Raw genomic sequence first — 25,711 nt, 5'->3', positions numbered from 1 at the left:
TCGGTAGAATAAATATTTTCCATACAAGTGAAATGTTTATACTAACTGCATATTTTTGTTATGTGTTAATTTTTGGGTCCCACTTTATATTAAGTGGCTTTAAGTATTATGTACTTACATTGAAATTAATAATTTGACTTATTGTGTACATACATGTTTTTACATTGTACTTATATTTTTTAAATACCTGCATGTAATTACAGCTGTAATTAATGTATGTAATTACATTTGTAGTTACACAGTTGACCCTTCCCTTACACCTTAACCCACCCTTAAACTTAACCAGACCAGCACACCTGTCCCTAACCTTACCCGTATCACACCGCAATAGCAGCAAAAGTGTTTTACAATAAAACATGAACACAATAAGTGCATTGTACTTATTTTTCGATGTAAGTACATAGTACTTAAAGCCAATTAATATAAAGTGGGACCAGCTGAATAAACATTTTATGTTCAGTTGATATTAAAATTAAATGAAATAAATGTCTGTAAAATTAAGTTCTGACATAATTTTGTTTGTGTTAAGTAGACATCCAGTAACTTGGTAAATTGATGTCATATAAAATAAAACATTTCTCTGTTATGACAGATTTCTATATGCTGTAAAAACAGATTATTTGGTTTGTGTGATTAAAAAACATAATGTTGAACTGACAGAAGTTTTCAGTCAGATAAGTGTCACATGACACATTTAAATTGTGTCAAGTAGCCTATACTCAAAACGTTGCTGTACTGGACTAAACAGTGAGTGAGGTGAAACAATGGTAAAGGCATCAGATGTGGCAGAGAGTTTGTCAGCAAAATCCCTTTGACCTAAAATATTAATTTGAAGTACCCCTTGAGAGTTTAACTTAATTATATACTTTAATAATTTAACAAAACATTCATATTGATGTTAGACAATGGTCACAACATGCACCAAACAAAAGATATTGTATATTTTTAGTATTTTATTTTGGTTGTTGTTACTTCAAAATAATTTATTTTAGTTTTACATTTCATGATTTCAATTTATTTAAATATAATAATTACTTGGTCCCACACAAAACCCATCTGCCTTCAAGGTGAATGGAAATGTTGACGGATAGATTTCTCAAGGTAATGCATATACCTCAATAGACATAACTCATATCATTGTACTGAATGATTCATACCCTATGGTTTTATGATATTGATTTAGAAGGTATACCATGCACTTCAAAGAATAACATGGTATTATTATGATATTACCATGTGCAAAAAAAATGTACATGGTTCTTCATTTATAAGTGTACACCAATGAGAATCAACTGTCCATCACCTTCACTACATTATGAAAAGTACAACACCACATCACAAAATATCTAGCCTTCGGACTGGTGTTGAGATATTAGAGAAATGAAACCGGTTGTTGTGTTATAATAATGTCATCCTCACACAGTACATCCGTCTCAGAGCTCTGTTTGGACAGAGAGGATAATAAGGAGGTTATGGGAACCCTAATCGCTGTTTCCCTCTCAATCACACTCTCAGCCTGGAAAAAAAAAACACAGGAATAGAGAGAAAAAAGTTATGAAATAATAGCTTAAACTGAAGAATTGCTTTAATACTTCAATAGAAATAACCTAATTCCAACATTTCCAAAGGAGCAGGCGGCCTTGCTTCGGGCTAACGCGTAATGTGTGAGTGAAAGTATATCGCGTGTCACTCTGCATTAGAGAAGCGAGCCTGTGTGCCTTTGAATGAGAGGCAGCTGGGGTAATAGGAAGTGCAGATATTAAAGCTAATGAAATCACAAAGAACAAGACAGATGTGCCATTTGACCAAGTGCTGCGGTGCCGGGGCGGGGCGTTACATTTGCCCACAACACTCAAACAAGAAGGCTCAAGCCCTGATAGCAACCCGTATGCCGCTCCATTTAAATGCATAATGCACAGCGAATGACCTGTGTGTTTATTTACTGTAGCTCGGTCCGGATAGATTGTGTCGCTCCATATATCTCTTACACCCCTACACGCCATTTCAAAACATTTAATCATACATCAATGTTATTTCTTTGCTCCATCACAGCTCTACGGTGAATTTGGCCAGGAGCTGCAAGAGCAACTTGTATTTCCTCGCACGTCATCCAGCAAACACAACTGTCACATTTAGGCTGCCGTCAATATCTACTCCCCAGCACGCATGTCATCTGGAAAACATACAGAGGAGTCAGACAAATAAACACAACAACCTGGAGTCATTCGAAAGGATTTGTGGTTGGAGGATTGTGGGGGGGCTGCGCAGTGCCACATCTGACCTGTGGCAATAAGTGCGTTAGTCATCTATGATTCATGTCAAAACATACTTAATGTATCAAAGATATGAAACACTTTGACAGCTGCTACGGAGAACAGAGGACTGAAATGGTTTTCAAACAAAAACAAGCTGTTTTCCTCCCCCACTTCCACCCCTCGCACAATAGCTTGCACCGGTGGACTTATGTCCATAAACAGTTTATGATGAAATGCCGTAGCACTTAATTAAAACAATAAATCCAAAGTGTGCATTAGTGGCCCCCTCCTCTCGCCTCACTGACCTCAGCTGTGTCCATTCTGGAACCGTGCATCACCGGGACCGGGTGAGTCTGGAGACCAAATCTTATTCCGTGTGCCCTGAAATGATGCCACAAATGTGTTGTTATTACTCTCTTGCTTTCTCTCTCTTTTGCAGATAATTTAATTCATATTTCACTTGTAGCACAGGGGATATGTGGCAGAAGCCTAATCACACACACACACACACACACACACACACACACACACACACACACACACACACACACACACACACACACGCAATAGAACAAAGGGGTTGCTGTTTGGAAAGCAGACTAAATTCTTTTTGGATGTGATGCACTGCGTATTTATCCATTTAGCAACGCATTATGAAAAGCTATTTTAGATTGCCTAAAAGGGCGCATACTCTTTAGGATTTTGCTCACACAATTACTTTTAAAGTGAGTCACTAACTGTTAACTGTAAATTGCAAAGTTTACCTGAACTTCCTGGCAAATTCTGTAAAATTGCTGATCTGCTCACAGGCAGAATAACACTCTGGTCTCAGCCTGAATGTTGGTGCATCACACCCGTTGAAGATCACAGTTAACTTATAAAGCCGAGAAATGAACCTGTGAACCAATGCATGTGATTTTATCTTTTTTATGCTGCCCTTTTTCTAAACCCATATATTGGGTCCAGTACTTTTGGTGTACATGAAATGGATGTTTGTATCTATATCTTTTGTCCGGATCTACTGTCCTATTTAAACAGAATGCTAAAAGTTTATTTTTTTAATGATTCCTTTAAATGTTCTGCACTGTGGCTCACAGCATTTCATTTCATCTCCTTCCAAGCATAATGATAAAGCAACTTTTGACTTCGAATTCTGTCTGTGAAGACGTCACATCCATTGGATTCAATTCAAATTCAAGCTGATTACGTACAGTAATATCACATCTTTTTCCAAGTCTACAGTATATTATCTATTATGACAAACAGCAAATCTGTCATTTAATCTGTCAAACAGTGAACAGTAAAAATCCTCCATGCAGTCTTTTTCTTCTGATTCACCAGAAAGTCTATTATGAAGTAATTTTCTTAACAACGTGAATCATTATTCTTTTTCTCCTGCAGGCTTTAATCCACTACAGTTTTAACACCTGTTATTATTTCCAACAGGTGAATTCCTTTTCCTTGGCACAAATAAAAATGACAGATATCTGATCTGAGCTGTGGAACTGTACATCTTGATCTCATCATATGCAGTGTGCACATGCAGTTCTTTTTAAACCTTCTTTCCTTTTTGCTTATATAACTTAAACTTGTATTTATCTATACAATATGCTAATTGCTTAAACTGTTTATTTAACATATTTTATTTCTATTTTTTATTTAACGTACAATTATTTTCAGTTCCTCAAATCTAAATGGCAGTTTCAGGAACTTTTTAGTGTTTGTACCACTCCACTTGTCTTGACTGTTCAGTGACTCTTTCTGTAAGTTAAATTGTTACGCTGACAAGTGACTGTCCCAATATACAGTAGGAGTCATTAAAACATTAGTTCAAAATACTTGTTGTATCTGAAATTGCATTCTGTTATATTATGTCCTACATTTGAATAAGAAGAAGAGGAAGAGGCCTTTGAGAGGAAGCTCGTCAAGTATGAGGGACTAGTCAGCGAGTGTCGACAAGCCGGATGGAGAGCAAGGTGTCTCCCAATGGGGCTTTATAGCCCAGTCTGTTAGGCATCGATGGAGTGAGGAGGAGAAGAGCCACCCGCAATACCACTTAAGCGGCGGAGAAAGCCACAAGATGGCTATGGCTCAAGAGAGGAGACCCATGGGGCGCAGGGTAGCTAGATTTGCCAACTGGACACAAGCTGGGGTCTGATCAGCCACAGCTGGGTCGCCTGGATGAGAGTGTATGATGTTGAAAGACCCGTTGTAAGGTTGGAAATAATCTTGGATTATTTTCAACAAAGACATTTGATTTTCTCTCAGACATTTCCAGCACAGCAGTGCTAAGAGGGATATAGGCCTGTAGGCCGGAGATTTGGGACAAAAGGAAGTTGTGATCATCTGATTGGTCAGTTTGAATGTCTCAAACCTGAGTGTTAGTCACATGGTTGGGGGAGATGACAAAACAGGATTGCAAATGTTCTTCTGCCTCTTTTCTGGGGATGCTGAGCTGGTCTTGAGAGAGGCTCTCTGCCTTTCTCTTTCTCTTTATCTCTCTCTCTCTCTTTCTCTCTCTCTCTTTCTTTCTCTCTCTCTCTCAGGTAACATTTTACATTTATGCTGGGTACAAATGGTTTAAATTCTCATTACATCCATGTTGTAACTATTTTAAGTGTAAACATGACCTTATTGCACATTGAACTTTTTTAATTCATGGAGTCAGATTAAAACGAGATAATTGCTGAGAACATGTGTCTTATTTAACCAAAATTACTTTTGAGACGCTGGAAAGACTTGAACACCTTTACCGGCTATTTGGAAACCGGAAGTTGGGCCGAATAGCCGGCTTTTACACCGTAACACCCAATGATTCCAGGAACATCACTGAAGATGTGTCCTTTAACCTGATTCAATCAGTGACAACCAGGAAAGACTGGTTGACAACCACGAAAAGCGTGGTGACTACCGGAGAGTCGGTGACAGGGGCAGAACGGGATGGCAACCCGATCTGTGTCTTCTGTGAGGGGGACTCCCGCAACAAGCTACGATGAACCTAATGGAAACATACCCCCAGGGGTGCCAGAGCGGGGGGGGGGGGGGGGGGGATGAGCACCCCAACCCACCCCAGGCCAAAAGATCCACCAAGGGAGGATGTGTCTGGTGGGGACAGGACCTCACAACGCACAGGTGTTCAACCTGGTGAGACGCAGGAGGAGCCAGGCCCGGAGTCACCCCACATTGCATCCGAACGGTTCGGAGAAGAGGTGAATGAAGGATAACCAAATAATCAAATAACCAACGTGAGGTGAGAATCTATAACATCAGACAGGAGATGAAGACCCTGAAGCGACAGTACAGGCAGGCAGGAAAGGAGGAGTGCATTGGCCTGGCACAGCTGATGAGCATCCTACGAAAGAAGATCAGGATCCTCCATCGGGCAGAGTGGCACCAGAGGTTTCCATTTTTCCCAGTATCCTGAGGCCACACTACTCGTCTACGAAGTGCCAATCTCGACTGTGGAAACCTTAGAGAGGAAGGTCAGCAGCCACCTCAGAAGATGGCTGGGGTTTCCAAAAAGTCTAAGTAGCATCGCACTCTACGGGCACCGCAACAAACTGCAACTGCCGCTCAAGTCCTTGGAAGAGGAGTTCAAGGTAACGAGAGCTAGGGAAGTGTTGCTATACAGAGAATCAAGTGATCCAAAGCTGGCAACGGCTGGGATTGAAGTGAGGACTGGTCGGAAGTGGAAGGCTGAGGAGCATACTGCGAAATACGGGGGGGTCCGACCCCCTGAAAGACTCAAAAGCAAAATTTGAAGGGGGTCTCAAATTTTGTCAAAAATAAAATAAAATAAAACATTTTTATTGTCACTAATGGTCACTAAAATGTTTTTAAGCTCACCATGTCCAGTATTCAGAATTCAAAACATTTATTCACAATCAAAAATATGTTCTATTTTTTGCCAAGCGGAGCAAGCCAGTCCTGTGCACGTATGCAAATTAGCCATATGCGCCAAATAGAAGAAGAACGTTGAGAAAACATACTAAAAATGGCTAGCAAGCGAAAGCTTAACCAGAGTGTATCACTCACCCATTTTGGGTTCACAAACTTCACATCCAAAAAGGTGGCACTCAGAGATGAAGGCCCACTCGCTACCAAAACAGAGGATCCTCTCCCACCCAGTGACTCCCCAGAAGCACATCAATTAATTGAAGCCGAATGCTTCAGAGACGAAGCAGTGCTGAGGTAACTTTCGCGGCTAATTCTGCTAGCAAAAGTTGTGTTGCTAGCTGTCACGTATTAGCCGGGACGTCCCGTATATTAGGATTAATATATTCGTCCCGTTTATTGACTGCAATGATCTAACCACAGACTGATACAGCAGCAACACATGAGAATTATCATACAATCACAGCCTACTCACGCGCATCAGACCATACGAATAATGATGATGATGAATAGAAAGTTCTGGAAACCAGGACGAAAACCACAAGTATTCGAGCCAAGGCATCTTTGGTCTATTAACTTAACCCTTGAGTGTTTTCAATATGTAATATAACTGTTCATATCTGTTCTGTTACAGTTTGTTTCTGTTACAGACATTTGTAGCTACAATTATATGAAAAAAAGAATAAATGAATAATGATAAATGATAAACTCTAAAAACTAAACTTTTCTCTTTGTAACATCTTTTTTCAGGGTTGATTGTAATCATAATGTAACATTATTGAAAAAATAAAATAAAAAATTCAAAGCAAAAAATTGTCCATGTTATCCCCATAAATTAAATTTAGAAATTTGTGTCTTTTCTAAAGTTAATTTTACATTAAAAAGCTGTTTTTGTATAAAACATTTTTTTTATGTATTTATATAAATTTAAAATATTTCATTAATCCTCCAAAAACTGCACAAATGTGAAGTAAAAAATAATAATAAACAGAGTAAAATTACATTTGTTTAAATAAAAACTATTATTTTGTTACACAATTACATTTTGTTGCACATGTCTGCATTGTAATGCACAACTTTGCCTCTTCTTGTTATAAAACAACATGCATCCAAACAACTTTAGCCAATGCAACTCCTACGTCAGTGATGCTTTACGAATACTATAGCATATTATAAAATATTGTTACGTGTGTGCGTGTGTGTTGTCATGTAGGCTATATACTGATTGTCTTGGCTTGCGTGCATCCATGAAATATTGTAATGTTATAGGCCTACTGCATAGAGATACATTTTTTATCGGTATTGCGCAGACAAGCAGAGGCAAGATTACACCACAAAAGGCTGGTGGGGGTGGTAACAAGAGGCAGGGCTGAACTGGGTTCCTTTTCAACTCCCTACATTGACACCAGCAAAGGGAAGGAAAAGCGCTGCCTAGTTCAGGAGGAGGTGAGAGCAGTGGTCGAGGAGGAGAGAACCTGCAGGACAGTAGGAATGAAGCAACAGGGTGCCTGGACATGATGGGACAACGTGATCGAGAGGAAGGTGACATGGGTGGAGCTGTGGAAGGCAGAGCCACAGCGAATCAAGTTTCTCATCCAGACAGTATACGATGTGCTTCCCAGTCCATCAAACCTTCACATGGGCAAAGTGGAGTCACCAGCATGCCCACTGTGCTCCAAGCGTGGAACCCTAAAGCACATTCTGAGTTGCTGCTCAAAGGCACTGGGAGAGGAAAGGTACAGGGACCAAGCGCTCCCGCTCCTCCAAACAAGCCATCGCCTTCGTCAGAGCTGGAGAGCAGCCAAAACCAGACGCAAAAACGTCTGCAGGTATCCTGGCCACTGCGAGGGACTGGAAGCTTTTGGTGGACTTCGAGCGGCAACTCAAGTTTCCCAAACACGTTGTGACGACCACCTTAAGACCAGATGTCGTTCTCTTGTCTGAGTCCACCAAACAAGTGGTTCTGTTGGAGCTTACAGTCCCTTGGGAAGACCGCTTGGAAGAGGCCTTTGAGAGGAAGCTCACCAAGTACGAGGGACTAGTCAGTGAGTGTTGACAAGCCGGATGGAGAGCAAGGTGTCTCCCAATAAAGGTAGGATGCAGGGGCTTTATAGCCCGATCCCTGTCCAGAGCCTTCAGTCTGTTAGGCATCGATTGAGTGAGGAGGAGAAGAGCCACCTGCAATACCACTGAAGCGGCAGAGAAAGACCCATGATGGCTATGGCTCAAGAGAGGAGATCCATGGGGGCAGGGTAGCTAGATTTGCCAACTGGACACAAGCTGGGGTCTGATCAGCCACAGCTGGGTCGCCTGGATGAGGGTGTTTGATGTTGAAAGACCCAAAACACCCAATGATTCCAGGAACATCACTGAAGATGTGTCCAGTAGCATCAGTAGATGTATTTGCACAACCTGTTAAAAAAGTATGTTCTATATAGTATGTGTAGTATGAAATGTGCTTTTGTAAACAATGGGTGCCCAAGCACAAATGGGTCCACACTTCTATTGGCTGCTTTATTTACACCTACACACTTGACTCATGATGTCATCTTACGTAAATACCAATATAATTGCCTTTGAAATTGTTACTTATAAATGGGAAATATTCAAAGATATATAGACTGTGTATATTAAATAAATCTTTCTCATTCTTTAACTGCTCAACATACTAAGAATAAGCTTTCATTTCACGTCCTTCATTTGGCTTATTTTTAAGGATGCATCAAGTGTACCCTTCACGTCCTCCAATCACCCACAATCCTTTGTACACATTTCAAATCACAAAAAAATTATTCTCAGAAAATGAATTGGCACTGGGCTCATCCAATTTCACTACGTAATCACATAAACTGTGCATAATGTAAATCACTGGGGGACCACGGATGATTGTCATTATCTGTACTTAATTACCAGAAAGTCAATTAATATAAAGCTTTTTAATATAAAGTATTTTTCAAATTATAATTGTAATAGTATTTTTGTGCCGTGACTGCGGGGACGGACACATTCGTATTACGCAGCCATGCGCACTTACTAGACCGTCTCATTCTAGCGCCTACTGCTGAGAAGCCTACAAGCCTCCAACGGACTGGACTAGGAAGGACGCACTAGGATTCAGGCTTCCGTTTGAGAAGCATTCTGTAAGTGCATATGAAGTGTGCCATTTAGGACAGGCCTACATAGTGTATAGTATAGTGCTATACATTTGGGACACAACTTAAATCATTCAGAACACAAAATTGCAATGGTTTTATGTGGCTTTGTTTGGAACAAATTTCATTGGTGGAGCATTTTTAATAGAAGAGATGGCATAGCTAATAACACACTGTGATTGCATGTTGAATGAATCTGCTCAAGTAGCCTATGTTCATTAAATTAGAAATGTTAGATTAAATAGTTAAGTACATGGCAATATTATCTTTAAAATTAAAGTTACACAATGGCAAAGGATTGTGACTTTGCTGTACAATATATTTGTCATGAGTGCCAGAGAATTTTTTACAGTTAGCTTCAGTAATGGGGAAAGTAACCTCACTCTCTCACCCAAGCTCTGAAGGAGATGCTGCATGACACCTGCAGTGTTTACAGAGAATGTATTAACTAAAAGAAGGTCCAAAAAGAAGGTTGATGTTAAAAATAGACAGCAATTAATAAGAGGGAAGTTTAAAAGTGCATAAACTATGACATATAACAAATAACATTTCAGTCAAAATGTTATATTTTAAATCATATTTAGGCCTGTATTTTTAATTGAAGAGATGACATAATAATAGAAACCACAGTAGCTATCCACATTGAATAATTATTCGAATGAAGATATTTATGTACATCTAATTCATAAATCATAAAAAAATCTTTCATTAAAATAACAATAATTAAAGCACAAGCATCAACACCATCTCCAATTAGGGAAGCATACTTTTCACTTCAAAATCTACAAAAGCTGCAGATCTACATTGAATTATAAAACAAATAGATCACTAATCTCGTGTCGTTGCGGTTGAAGAAATTGCGATCAATGCTTAAAATTCTTAAATTAGTACTTCAGCACACTTCATATACTTCAAAACATACAGAACATAAAGTAAAAGATTAAATAATTACAAAAAGGATGTAGCACATTCTTTCTCAATGTGGTCTTCAAGCGGTGGCAGGTGTTTCTGCCTGATGTCACTTTCCATGGTCACATGACCTGCAGTGAGTCACGTGATCGGCGCTCCATTCTCGCCATTTTGAGTCCAGAGTGAAGCACTTTTACACCCCTGGAATAAAAACAGCGCATCACGGGCACCGAGGCCAAAGATCAGACACAACTGCCGCATCAGTAAGTAGCGTTTGGATGGCTGGGACAGTCGCATGACTCTGAGCTGTTTATTAAACGGCACAGTTGTTTTTATAGCTCGTGTTGAAGTGTAAAATGTGCATGTGTGTGCTGCTGTTGTCAGAAACGTCCTGCCCCTTTCTTACGTTGCGTCTCCACGGTTATCACGGACACCATGTTCTCAAATACACACACACACTCTCTGCTAAACTTGAGCTTAACTATCTCACACCGATTGACTGATATTGTTTTGCACGTGTTGAGTATCAGTCAGTAGGTCTGTGTCTCTAAACATCCGTCAACGCGTCAAATCTTTACACACTGTTGCACAGAGACACACAGCATGTGTTTATTTTTACCCTTTCACCATCCCGTTTTTTCTTCTTGTCGGTTTTGGCCTTTGATTGTTACTTGCTGTTACTTTAACAAACCCATAATATAGTACAATCTGAATATTTCACTTTTACAACATATAACGTTAGGCCTAAATGATCTTAAGAGACACTTTACCCAAAAAGTATAATTATGTCGTCATTTTCTCAACCTCTTGTTGCTCCTGTATCACTTATTTTCTAAAGTTTAACTCGCACAGACACAAAGATAGTGAAAAATGAGTCCGAGAAAGTAATTTGGTTCCAATGTTGTTTTGGACCCTGTCGACTTTTATTGCACAGGAAAGGGGAAAAAAAACTTCATTTGGAAGAGGAAAAACCACATCAGGCTTTCCTTGTTTTCAATTAACGTTACTGTAGAATAGTTGCATTATTGCATGTGTTTACATGTTCATACTCCACGTGTACTTGTTTTGATTCAGTGTAATTTTCTATAACTTCCCTTTAACTGTTGGTCAAAAATGCAGAAGTGTTATGAGGAAATGTCTTACAAGTTGAAGAAAGTGAAGAAGTCACCCAGATATTATAAAAATATCCCTAAGGTATGCTGTACATTCTGCCATTATTGCAAATAATATTATTTTTTAAATACTGTCATGCTGTTGCATAGCTGTAAACAATTGCTGCATATATTAATGGCTACACAGAGCATGAGTGTATTAAGAGGGGACCTCTACTAACTGCATAGCCCTTTTACTGATGGTTAATTTTATAAAACAAACATAACCCACACTCAACTAACTTTCTTTAATGTGGCAAATACCATAGCCCTATGGTTTCCGAAATGTTGAAAATGTGGACTGAATCACGGAACATTACTGTATAAAGCGGAATGTCACAAAACTGTTGTAGGCTATGGATAAATCAAAAGTAGAGCTGTACAATGAATCAAATTACAATATGGATTGGTGTCTGTGAATATTAAAGTTCAAAAAGACTGCTATTGAATCTGAAGTCTGCATGTTCTCTTGTGTGAATGAGCACCGTACTTTTCGTCTACTACACACTTTCGTCTGCCATCTCACTATATGAACTTCATCTCCAGATCTGCTCTGAGAGTTCACATTATAACCATTTATACCATGGTCTGGGTGAATACTCGATTCTGATTGGCTGCAGGGTGTCCGTTAAAAAGTGATAGAGGACACCTAAATAAACTGTCAGGCGTAACCAAGGAAACCAAGTTATTGTTTGTAACTTGTAACTTTATATTTCGATTGTAAAACTAATTAAAATATAAACTAATGTTTTAAAAATGTGTTGGCAAGTGACCATGGTATAAGCGGGTTAATGCCCTTCGAGGTGTCCATTGTCAGGTTTTAATGGACTTTGGCGGAGGCAACCATCCTCCGCTGCGCGTCGGCCGGTTCACACCTCGCCGTCGTCCATTAAAACCTGACAATGGACACCTCGTCGGGCATTAACCCTTACTTAACCATTTAATTAAAGAAAAACTATCTCCACTACACAGATAAACTTCACAACAACCTGTCAAAATAAAGTTTGGTTTATAACATAAATATATTACTATTGCACTGTAGTAGGCCTATACTTCAAGTAGTAGAAGGAGTAGTAGGCTATACTATATTACTATACTGTAATACTATAATAATAATGATTAAAAACACAGAAACTCAAAGATCTTCATTACAACCTGCAAAAACAAAAGTTTGGTCTAACTTGAAATGATAAAATAAATATATTACTATTGCACAGTAAAATGTACTTCTTAAAATAATAGGCCTAATACATTGTTATTAACATTATTTTAAAGGAATATCACTCAAGTTTTTATACTCTAGTCTATATAGTTTTAATACATTTTCATTTGATTACATTTTAAAAGGTTTTAAATTGTTTGTTAGTATTGTACATTAATTTGATTACCTACTAATTTTATTTTTTTAAGTAAATTTGTATTTGACAAGTTATGACTACAACATTTGTTATAATCTTTATCATGACAGTAAAATATGGCATTATATCTAGTCATACAAATAAAAAAATACAATTAGGCTATGTGCAGCAGTGAACCTGCCAGAATCTTAAATCAGCACTACCTATCAGTATTCATTTAGTGATAACGACTGGCTGACTGTACGAAATCATGCTTATTACGGTCTACTTACCAAATAACATACAAAGAACATGGACATGAAATTTGGATTTACATAAATTTATTTGCTAACACTAACCCACTGCAGTGAAACTGAACAAAAGCACAGCTATATAGGTAACAGGTTTCACGAATGAGCAGTTAGGCCTAGTATTCTAATGTGTATCCCTGGGCAACTTTGGTTATTCAGAAATATTGACCGCTGATTACTGAGATTGACAGGTAGACTCTTGTGTGATGAAATCATGTAGTCCAAAAATCATATTAATCTGACATGAAAAAAAAAAAGAAATGGCTGATTTACTATGCAGTAAATAGTGGGTGATATTTATAGGTAGGCTATGTGAAGTAATGGCTATTCTTGTAAATATGTAAGGAGGGCCTCTTCCACTGCACACCCAGAAAGCTAATCATTTTAAAACCAGTGGTGGAAGAAGTACACAAATCAAGAACTGGGGTAAAAGTATACCGTAATAAAATATTACTCCAGTAAAAGTATTAATACCTTTTTTCTTTTTCTTTTTTTTTTACTTCAGAAACCGCTTGACTGGATCATTGAGTTGTTGTCACAAATGAATCGTTCAGTGCGTGTGATTTAAGAACTGATTTAAAAGGTTAATGGAAAAGAATCAGCGTGTTAGCGAATTGAACACGGCTAAATAACGTGGATGGAACTAGGCTAAATGTTTTTATAAAATGTAGTGGAGTAAAAAGTATGAAGTACAGATATACCACACAGTAGACACACAGATAGAGCTTAAATGGGCTACTGCTCAGTCTGACATGACATCATTAGAAATTATGAATTGTCAATTAGCCAGCACTAGTCAATAAGGACGTTTACGCAGACACTTTGATCTGCAGAAAATGTTATATTCACGAAACTTGTCATACACTGATAACTACAGTATACTGAGAATTGCTGATAATTAAAGTGTACAAACAAATACAAATAATATATAAAAACAAAATGTGTTAAATAATGTGTATTGACAAAATATAAAAACAGACGTCGCATAGGGCATAATGTGTTAATATTTTAAGAATATTCTGCAAGCATACTGGATATATATAATTTGAAACTGCTACAACATCAGACAAGACACAAGAGCATTAATTTAGCATTTTTTAAAAGTTAGCCTATATTATGTAATTTTTATGTAAAGCCTGCCCTGTTCAGATGGTTATACAAATGTGAGTCCACATTCAAGCATTTCATTCAATAGGCTTAAACAGCTTTTGCTTTCACAGAAGATTTAGTTCACAAACATCTGACAGTTGTGATATAAATAGGATTTTCATTTAAATTTACAATAATAAATCCTAAAATTCGGCATGAGTAACTTACTTTTCGCACCATCACACCCACTCAAGTTCTGACGATTTCAGGTTCTTGGCTTATTTTGAGTCAGACTTGTGAATTCAGGGAAAAGTGAACTCGCTCTGACTGGATTATTTGAATCAGTGAGTTGTTGTCAAAAATGAATCAGTGCTATTGGCGAACTGATTTAACAGGCTTATTGAAAAGAATCAGCTTGTTAGCAAATTGGAAATCGGTAAATAAAATGACATATTATTCGTGAAATGTAGCCTAGTGGAGTAAAAACTATGATATTATGCTTTGGAATGCAGTGGAGTAAAAGTTTCCCAAAATAAAAGTACTCAAGAACATTTTTCAAGTATCTGTCTTTTATCTAAGTACAGTAACAACGTAAAAATACCTTGTTACTGTCCACTACTGCTTAAAACCATTCTCCAACTGAACTTTTAGAAAGCTGGAAGTTGCTGTTTGCTTAGTTGTGCCATTTCATTCACAATTTTTTTTTTTTTTTTTTTACATGTTTCAGGAATGGAGGACAGCAGTGGTGTTGCTGTCTTAGTGCCTCACTCTAGAGGCCAGCAGGATACAGTCTTCATTCCCGACAGACGTCTTCATGGTGGCGAGGACCAGCAACGGCAGCAGCAAAAGCAGGCTGCTGACTCTCTTATTCAGGTCATTGAGAAGCTCAGCAAGATTGTGGAGAAGAGGCCCAGAAGATGCACCGTCTCTGGTAAAAAGAGACCCTTGATGACCTGTGCATCTGTACCTGTTCCAGACAGCAGGGACTGTACTGATGGGGCCACACCTAGTAAGAGACCCAGAGAGCAAAGGGAAAAGCGCCCAGCACCCAGCAGCACGCCTGGGCATGTGTTCGCACAGGAGCCTTCAAGTCAAGGCTCTCGGACAGTTACGTGTTACCAGTGCAGTATGTGCCGATTTATCTCACCTACATTGGAGCTGTTGAAAGAGCACCTGCTGCAGCATGACGAGCAGCACACTGAGCTCATCCTCATGTGCTCAGAATGCCAGTTCACTTCAAATCATCAAGAGGAGCTGGTGGCACACGTAAGACTCCACCTGGAGGAGGGCGACCATGCTAGACGCATCCTAGATGAGCAAGCATTGGCTAGGAGGGTTCACCAAGGGATGACGGTTTTGAAGGCAAGCAACTTAGAATCAGAGAAGACGTCTACGCCGAAGAAGTGGTACAGCTTTGAGCAGGGTAGGTACCGCTGTCTTATCTGCAACTATGAATGCAGACAGCAGCGCAATTTGAAGACCCATGCATGGAAACACGCTGGCCTGGTTGACTGCTCATACCCGATATTTGAAGACGAGACAGACTGTCCTGATACTTTACAAAGCTCCTGTCCTCCTCCAGTTCCAGCAGGTAAAGAGGATACCATTGTAGTCCTCGCAGCAGTTGGAGGAAAACCTCAGACGACACATGGCTCCTCTAGCCTCCAGCTAGAGCTGTGTGCCTCACCAGAAGTGAAGTGTCATGGGGAGACGGCAGCTTTGAAAACAGTGGAGAGCAAAATGCCAGTGATTAGCCACATTTTTTCTATTAAAGACCCAGAGGAGCCCTTGATGGAGGTCCAGGTGACACCAGAGGCACAAATGGAGCTGGAGTTGGAGACTGAGAGTCAACAGACAAGCTCCGACAGCCTCCTGTCCTCTGCGCAGAAGATTATCAGCTGCAGTGGCAACAGTGCCGGCCACGTCAACGTCATTGTGGAACGCCTTCCCTGTGCTGAGGAACCGGTGTCGAGCAAACCTCTGCTCCTCAGCCCAGAAGTAGGAGGAGACAAAACCCTTCTTGCCTCTGAGGAGCCAGAGTTAGAGAGCCAACACCACCCCGTATACTACAAACAAAAGGAGGAGGTTGTGATCACCTGGAATGAAGAAGATCGACAACAGGAGGAGACCGTGTCTTCAGGATCTCCCTCAGATGAAAACGTGCCACCGGTTCGGAGAAGGACTTACTCGGAGTCTCTTCGGCTGCATTCTTTAGCAGCCGAGGTACTGGTGGCCATGCCCATGAGGGCCCCGGAGCTTAGCAAAACCACTGCGAAAGGTATCCATGAACTGTGTACGCAAAGCCCTGACACAGGCCAGAAAATTATAGAGATTGCAGACACTGCCAACCCTAAGGTGTCCTCAGGAGAGCTCACCTGTGCCATTGGAGAGCCAGCTGCTCTACTTAACCTTGGCCTCCAGAGTTCAAAAGATTCTCGAGATGTGCTGGTCGAGGGACCCTCCAAAGCTGGCATCAGCATGTCTCTTTTGACAGTCATTGAACGGCTGCAAGAGCGTTCTGACCAAAACACTTCAGATGAGGACATTCTGAAGGAGTTGCAGGACAACGCACAAAGCCAACATTCTGGTGGAGTCCCTGGGGTTGTTGCTGTGCCCGCTGAAGTTTCCTCTACAGACGGTCTGGTGGAATATATAGCTGGGAGTGAGAGGCCCTACCGCTGTCGACTGTGCCTGTACAGCAGCGGAAACAAGGGCTACATCAAGCAGCACCTACGTGTGCATAGACAGAGAGAGCCCTACCAGTGCCCCATCTGTGAGCATATAGCTTGTGACAGCAAGGACCTGGAGCGTCACATGATCCACCACTTCAAGCCCCGCATGTACAGCTGCAAGCAGTGTACAGAGAGGTTCTACTACAAGGTGAGGAGAGAAGCAAACCTGTCTAGTGGAAATAAGAATTACCTTTTTTTCTTTTTTCTTTTTTTTTTTTACAAAGGGCTTTTATTCTAATATGCCTGTTGAAGCGAAGAAAAGTATTGGCCTTTTGTCAGTATTCGAATATTTGATTCAAATGATTCTGTAATCATTTACTCTCATGCTGTTTGTCTGTGTCTTTCTTTGTTCTGTGCAACACAAAAGAGGATTTGAAGATTGTTTCAAATCTTTCCAGATTTCAAATTGGAATGTTTTGTCGTTGTTGTTTCACAGAAAAAAGAAGTTTACGGTTTGGAACAACATGATGGGACATCAAACATTCTTTAACTAAATGCATTTTTAATGACGCGGGACTGAATGCTTGAATAATTATGCTTTAGAAGCGGAATTATTTTACAAAATTCCTTGATTATAGCAGTAGATCAAATACAAATACCCATTTACTATGTTTATTAGTTTCTATTTTGAATTGATATCTTAAAATGGAGTTACACAATCTTCTTGAAATTCAGCTTGTATTGAATTAGCTTTGCATTTCCTGGTAGGCAATACATATTTAAGCTGGTCTCAACTGTTCTGAATTGGGATCAAATATTAATTTTATTCCATGTAGATTGGCGTAACGAGTTTCTAATATTGGAGTGCACCGCTCTCTCTTCCACTGATGCGTTATTAATAAACTTCCTCCTTATGAAGCACTGATGATGGTTTTATTAATACCTCATTCAGAGTCAGCTGAGGAACCACGAGCGAGATGGGCATGGGATAGACGACATCAGCAACACACTGACCCACGTCGCTGAAAGCTCAGCCATCGTTGAAGAGACAGCCAAGATGGCAGATGAGTGTGAGCATATACCTTCAGCACCACACAACAAAAACAAAAAGAGTTCACAACTGCACAAAAAATAAAACATAAATGAAAACTTTCTCCTCCTTATTAAGTCCTTAGTTTTTATAAACATCAGTATATGTTTTTTTCTTTTGCATTCTAACATACATCTGAGTGTAACAGTTTTTTTTTAATAATAGGGTGGGGGCCTTGGTCCTATCTATTGGTTATTGAATGGATTTTGAGACGTGGATGTTTCACTCAAAAATGAATGCAAACTTGCAATCAATTGTGGAGGGGCGGGTCTTAAATGGTCTAAATTATTGGAGAATTCTGGCAAACGCCCCTATTTTTTTTACTAGTAGCTCGATTTATGACATTTTAATAATATATATATATATATAACATATAACATGCATTTACAAAATAGGTTGAATTTTCATTTCATGCCAGCTGTAACATTACAAATAATGTGTGATTATCATTTACCCCTTTTCCATCAACATGGTTCTGGTGGTTATTTAACAACTTAGAACTTAGAGACATTCATTTGTGTGTGTGTGTGTGTGTGTATTTCTCTTTACAATTTCTCTTTATTGCTCTGATTCAGTTGGCGAGCAGAGCGTTTTCAAATGCGATGTGTGTGACTACACTAGCTCCACGTATGTTGGGGTGCGCAACCATCGGCGAATCCACAACTCTGATAAACCATACAGGTTTGTGTGTTTTTTTTTTTTTTACGTTCTCATTGAATATCAGGATAGCCTAAATGTTTATAATTTAATATTTTTGTTGTAAATGATACATTACACAAGGAGAACAAATCAGAAAGCATGAGATGTTTTGTAGCTTAAATAAATTTGGCTGGAAATGAAAGCATTACCAGTTATCACCACAAGGGTGCAGTGGTGCTCAGGATAAGTCTTTGCTGCCTGCACTCATTGTGTTAAGGCCTTATCCTGAAAATGTTCAAGATCTTGTTCGCTTCAATGCAAGCGCACATACACAAACCCGATCACATGCAAGCTCACATAAACACCTCAAGGTCCCTTTTATGGTCTCTTTGTGTGTTCTGACATGTCTTGCTTCAGTTCTGTTCACCCATGATCATTTCAAAAAGAACTTCTGAGAGAAAGGGTCCTTTAAACACAGCCACATTATCCATTCAAGGCCTGCAATGTATTGCATTTGCCGCAAGCAGCCTCTCTATAAACGCACTTTCAATGGTCTTCAAACGCAGGCCTTCAAATGTTCAAACACACAGCCGATTAGAAAAAATTTAATTACTGTGCAAACAAACAGCGGCTGACCCCACTTGACAGGCGCTCCAGAAGGTCTCTCTTTAAACCGCAGTCTTGTGCCGCTCTAACTGTTTATCCTGTGCCGCATGACCCCTCTAGGTGCTGCAGCTGTGATTTTGCCACAACTAATATGAATAGCCTGAAGAGCCACATGAAAAGACATCCACAGGAACACCAAGCCATGCAGCTGCTGGAGCAGTACAGGTAAGAGAATCAAACACTTTGGAAGAGCTGGTGTACAGAACTTGACAGTAGGTGGAGATGGGTGGTAATTTTTATTCTGTGTTACAGGTGCTCGCTGTGTGGTTACGTGTGCAGCCACCCACCATCTCTCAAATCTCACATGTGGAAACATGCTGGAGATCAGAATTACAATTATGAGCAAGTCAACAAGGCCATTAATGAAGCCATTTCTCAGAGTAGCCGGTAGGAAGGACCTTTATACAGTAATCTAGATTGTTTTATGTGTTTGTTTTTTTGTTTTGTTTTGTTTTGACTCTAGGGTGAGGTTATATAGGTAAAAATGAATAATTATGTGATATATTTGTGTGATATTATTGTATTTTTTTATAGACCTGCCTCCTAAGGCTTGATGTAGCTAAAACAAAAACAAAACAAAAAAAATGTCTCAATATTTTCCAAGTTATTGACAGTATTTGATATCTTGATATTTATGTTTGCGCTGAAGTTTAAAGGGTTGCATGTTTTCCTACATTTTTTTTCAGTAAATAAACACAAGGAAAATTATATTTAACCATTTTTATTTATACACTACCGGTAAATATTTTTATTTTATTTAATTCCATTATTCCTGTTATGCATTTAATACATTATATGACTATATTAATATAATAACATTCTATATGAATTACAATATTTCTCCCAAAATACAATGGTTACAGTCAGTGTTACTACAGTAAATCCATGGTAAATGTTGGTGATTTGTGGATCGAAAAGCACTCTTGCTGAATCATTCACATCACAATGTTTCTCCTGTTTTCGCGGTATAATAATGGTCGCGTGATCGAGATCGGTCCATCGTGCTGCGCTGTATATTGGGCCGAGCTGATAAATGGTCCATGTGCGGTTGCAATGAGTAGCTCCGTTTTGTTCTGCATTTGGTGCGTTTGCCGTTTTATGTTTCTCATACACAACAGAATTGGCAGCTCATAATTTAAAGAGTTATTTCAACCAAAAATTACAATTGTCATTAATTACTCACCCTCATGTCTTTCCAAACCCGAAAGACTTTCGTTCATCTTCAGAACACAAATGAAGATCTTTATGATGAAATCTGAGAGCTTTCTGTCCCTCCTTTAACAGCTACGCAACTACCACTTTAACTCTTCCAAAAATTCATAAAGATATCGTAAATCTAATCCATATGAATTCAGCATTTCAAATTTTCTGAAGAGACACAATCGCTTTATATGATGAACAGAAAGAATTTAGGCTTTTATTCACATAAACACTCATCATCTCTCACATCAGTTGTTGTGAACGAAAGCTCGAGCATGTTCGCTTGACGTGCGAGAACCAACGAGGTTAACTCTTGTTACGCAGCACGAGTGAGGTTCCACAAGAACCAATGAGGTTTGTTCACGCGCGTCAAGCAGGTTCGGTTGAGCTGTTTATGTTTGCTGATCAATGTTTAAATGTCAATAAAAGCTTAAACTAAACCACTCAATTTATATGGATTAATATTACAGTCTCTTTATGAACTTTTTGAAGCGTCCAAGTTTCAGTTGTGTAGTGGTCTGTGGAGGGACATAAAGTTCTCAGAAAGTTAATCAAAAAGAACTTCATTTGTGTTACAAAGATGAATGAAATGAAAGTAATTCATTTTAATTTTGGGCGAACTAACCCTTTGGGCGACTTTGTAGTTGCACCAGTGCAACCTCTAACAAATTTTAGTAGCACTGGCATGAACAATCTTTTAATCTTTAAATCTGAGTTATGAATCATTTTATTGAAATGGACAATTTGAACTAATTAACAGAAATGAATTGAACTTGCCAACTCTTCAGTTGCTTCTAACGTTTAAGTCAGATAGCTCTGTTTTAAAACCTCTGTCTTAAAATTCTCATGGTAGAACTAAACAAATGACATGGTCTTACAGAAACGTAATGGCCTTACTCACGCAATTTAATTTTCTTTGTTTTCACCTGGGATTAAGATCTCCTACGACGCCTCTGAAGTCAACACATGAGACTGGGATGGAGCGTCCATGTATTGTCTTGACCAGAAAAGACAAACAGTCACCTGAGGTGGCTTCTGCTTCAGGTGGACAAGAAGGCAACCCCATGAGGCCGTCGTCCACCAGGGAGCAGGCTGGCGGGGCTGTAGCGTGGCGGAGCGGTTCGGGGCAGACGCGGGCAGGTATGGAATACTGTGTGCTGCTCTTTTGCTGCTGTATCTGTGGCTTTGAGTCCACCAGTAAAGAGCAGCTGATGGAGCATATGAAGCAGCATGAGGGAGATCTGATCAGCATCATACTGAGCAAGGAGCAGCAGGGAAACCAGCCCACAGAGACCAGCAGCAGCCAGTGACGCACACGTATTCATAAATACCGTTCTTGTATCATTTCTGCTTGGACAAGCAACATGCACACTTTCAAAACTTTCTTCTTCTTTTTTCTATCGATTTACCTTCGTATTGATGTCACAGTTAGTTTCCGTTACTGCTATTGACCACGGACGTGTGATTTCAGCGAAGCGCAGTCAAATAGGTAACAAATGAAATGTAATTTACTAGATCAGCAGCGGAAAGAGTAACTTTTGTTGTGAATTATGCAAATGATGAATTTCAAAGTCATTGTATACCTCATCTGTTCAGAACATACACCGTAGAGTCCACACATTATGAAAAGGAGGCAGCTTCTCTTGTTCACTGTAATATTATTTATATCTATTTCTTATGTGCGTTTACCTTTACCTTTTGAGTTTAGAGAGACTGATTTCTTTCTTGCTGTCTGTGTGTCATTTGCATTGCTATTTATCGAACTAATTTATTTTATATGCATGTTCCCCTCCGTTATGTTCATACAAATTTGAAAATTTGTTTCTAGTTATGGTCTCTTTTTTGGTGCTATTGGTCTTGCGCTCAGAAATGAGCGAAATAAGTCATTCGGAATGTACCTTAAATTTGTATATAAACGTTATATAATGAATTTAAATGTTTTCATTGACACAGCACAAGTATAAAATTGGCCCCATTTAAAAATTAACTATTTGAAACATGCAGCAGAAAAAGCTACAGATAGATCAATGTATAATTATTATTGTTATTATTGAAATACACATATTCAAATCCATATGCTATAGCAAAGTTAAAATGCCAACACTTGAAGACGTTTCTCACTCTTAAATACCCTTAAATTTTTTAATGAGTAGGTTATTGTAGTTGTAGGATGGTTTTTTTCCCATCATTTTTCTTCTGCTGTGTAATGGTTAAACAGGAAAAAAAAAACACAATTCATAACTTGGTCATGGGTTTAAAAGGAGATTTATCCAGAAAAATGTAGTACTAGGTTATTGGGTTGTCACAATACCAGCTATAGTATCACGATACCAAGTAGTACCACGCTTATATTGAGTGGATCTGTTGTTATTGCAGGGGCTGTTCTGCTGTATTAATTATTTACAGTTCACATAAAAATGTTGTCGTTATATAATACATTGGTTATTCTTATTAGTACTTTAATATTATTGCAGTATAATATAGTTTTGAACACGTTTTATTTTTTTCCCTTTTTAAACAGCATTGCGGTGTATTTTTCACAGAAACTCAAGGTTGATTTTATAAAGACAAAGCTTAAATTTAAGTTTACTTTAAAGTTATATCATCAGTAATTAATATGAGCATTTCAAATGAACCCGAAAACGCTGTTCACATTGTGGCCAATATCAGATTCGAGTGTGAACTGGTTACGGTCCTGAACTGACCCGCATGCACAAAAGAACAATAACAGAGACGGCATGGAGTTAACACGGAGGTTCATGAAGTCAGCGGGTGCGTCTCAATCAGCTCCCCGTTCCTAGGTCATGAATATCGTGCACATGAATTCGGGCACTGGTAAGGACAGCAAGGAACCCGACTCCCTACACATCGGAACACCAATGATTCAATTTCCAGCAACATGACAACTTTGCTTTTACATATGATGTGCAACATTTCAGCCATAAATAAATTATAAATATTTGCTTGATAGTTCGTTACCTGTCTAGTGACCTGTTTATGGTGAAATATAATTAGATAATGGTCTGTAATTTAAAAAACATTAATTGTGTGTCAGTGTAGGGAGTTGGCTCGTGTGATTTATGTTTTATGCTTCAGAACTTCCGTTAAGTGAACAAAGTGAGCATCAATGCTCCCTGGTTTTCACGGTGCATTGTGGGACATTTAGGGAGTGATACCTAAATCACACTGAGTCACACTGGTAGGATTTTGCAAATGGTCGACTCCTTTACCAGTGCCCTGACCACTGAGCTGACTGAGATGCACCCAGCATTTACGTGTTCATTTATAAGGTGATGTGCCGAGCATGAGGATGAGGAGAAAGAGATCAATGTTTTTTAGTAAAACTTTTGAGTTTTTCCTCAAGTTTTCCTTGTATAGTGCTGTCATCGTAATTCTTATGAGTATAACAGCTCACCGTCCCTCCACTGACTATCTTCGCTACCGTCTTCAATATTCACTCAGTGACCAAAGCACTACCAGTATGTAAAATATTTGGAGTGACTCCCATGAGCACAGAATTGTTATATAAATTCCGATATAGCTGAGGACGTTAAATGTGTTTTTGCTTTATAACACGCTGTCATATTACAAGTGATTTTTAATTCCGTGTTTCATTCTGTTGCGCTTCGTCTGGACTCTGGAGTCATGTGTTGTTGCACCTTAAGCACAGTAATAAACATGCCAATGCAATGCTGAATATGAGCCATGGGTGCTGCTCCAGTGCACCACAGTACCAACGTTTGGAAAATACTGCAACGCCGCCAGTATTTTAAGGCTTGGGCATTGTGATACTACCATAGCACATGTGTACTGTACAACCCTAGTAGTTGAGATTTTGCTTCATCACTACCTCAAATGTACTACTTTTTGTCCCCTACACTTTTGACCTTGGCTTTGATCTTAAGGTCCTTCAGTCTGACTTTATATTATGCAGCATATTTTCCGGGGAATGATTTGCATACACTTAATGTTTGTATGTCAACAGACTAAAATGCAAAATTAGCATGATTAAAAGGGCATCCATAATTCATGCAGGCTTCACACTGCCCATTGTATCAGAGAAATTAACTCTTAGGGATTAAATCATAGGAATTTACATACACGATTGTTATATTCTGAACTTAATGTACTAATTTACAATTCAAACTGCAAGTGTCTCAGAAGTAGTAACATGGTCTGCATATAAATCATGTTACCATATGCATCATAATGAAAATGGATAGGACACATTTACCAGTATTGAAATTGCATTCTCACTTTAATTCAGTGTTTTGCCTCATAAACATCTGTTGAAAGTTTCTGTTAGAGGATGTGTATTGTTGTTTATCCGCATAATGCACACTTGCTTTCTAAGTAATGCCATCAAAGAGAGATTGAGCTTCCTAGAAAGTTCATGTTGTTTTCCAGCTGCATTTAATTTGCTGTATCACTGCTGACGTAGTCCAAATTGATCAAGAAGCTACCATTTGGGATTGCCCCTTTTCTTTTCTCTGTCTGTGAGCAGGAATTGGCAGACTCCCAGTACACATTGTATTCCAGCAATCAGCTTTATTTGGAGTCGTAGCTGTTGTTTTTCACATTTCTTTCTAGAACAATTGCAATACATCTGGAATGTATTTTTTTTCTAAAGATACGCAATACATTTCAAGTAATCTGCATCTGAATTAGCAGGGCTTCGTGAGATAATTGTTGTGAGATTTGGTAATCATCATGAGAACAGCCTCTCAGCCACAAGTGTGCCTTCCATTTCAACAACCTCATCTTTAATGGAGCTTCAGTCAAGAAATATACCATACATCTTAAGCCAAGTATATCGAGTGCTTTGGCATCTTAGATTCTGTATAATGTGCCCACAATATTGTGTAATGTATTCGGTCACATGGTACTGTAAAGCAGTTTTGTATGTGACTTTGCTGTATATATATATACTGTAGAAAACTGACATTTTTTTAGAGGAATTCTATTTTTTAAAACTTGTATAAACACTACGGAAAGAAAAAGAATCAAAAGGAAAGCAATTGAATCAAAAATGACCTTTGACTCGCCAAAGTGCATCAAAAAGGGTCTTTACTGTGTGTAAGGGAACGGTTGGCATTCGAAACTCCAAACAAGCACATCGTGTTACATGCTTCCATGCCAAAGGAGAGAGGAGAAAAAAAGAAAAAGAAAACGCTTCTGAATTGTACAGTCTAAAGGCCTCAGTGCGATTTTCCTTTTCAAGCACAGAGGTCCAAAGGGCCCTGTTTTGATATTAGTGTTCCGTTCACAATTATTTATTTGTTCTTTTGAAACTGTAATGTTATCATTTTTTGCCTGTGTATTTTTTTTAATAAAGAATGTGAACAA

General features: G+C 38.9%; 1 protein-coding gene and 1 long non-coding RNA gene across 2 annotated transcripts; one reads left to right on the top strand and one right to left on the bottom strand.

The window, feature by feature from the left end:
- Positions 1–1,201: 1,201 nt before the first annotated feature.
- Positions 1,202–10,294, bottom strand: LOC306992105. The gene is made up of 3 exons (XR_013796220.1): positions 10,254–10,294; positions 2,561–2,636; positions 1,202–1,516 (listed from the first exon to the last, which is right to left on the bottom strand). It is a non-coding gene; the product is annotated as an uncharacterized lncRNA (long non-coding RNA).
- znf507 (zinc finger protein 507) lies at positions 10,288–25,711 on the top strand. The gene is made up of 7 exons (XM_079600571.1): positions 10,288–10,473; positions 14,826–16,978; positions 17,723–17,840; positions 18,436–18,541; positions 19,226–19,330; positions 19,418–19,552; positions 21,303–25,711. Exons 2-7 carry the CDS (start codon positions 14,828–14,830, stop codon positions 21,673–21,675), a joined length of 2,988 nt encoding a protein of 995 aa, XP_079456697.1. The 5' UTR covers positions 10,288–10,473; positions 14,826–14,827; the 3' UTR covers positions 21,676–25,711.

Source organism: Phoxinus phoxinus (assembly GCF_949152265.1).
Source record: "Phoxinus phoxinus genome assembly, chromosome: 2".
In the NCBI taxonomy this organism is placed as follows: domain Eukaryota; kingdom Metazoa; phylum Chordata; class Actinopteri; order Cypriniformes; family Leuciscidae; genus Phoxinus; species Phoxinus phoxinus.
Note: the sequence above shows the minus strand (reverse complement) of the source record. Positions and strands in the feature narration are given on the sequence as shown.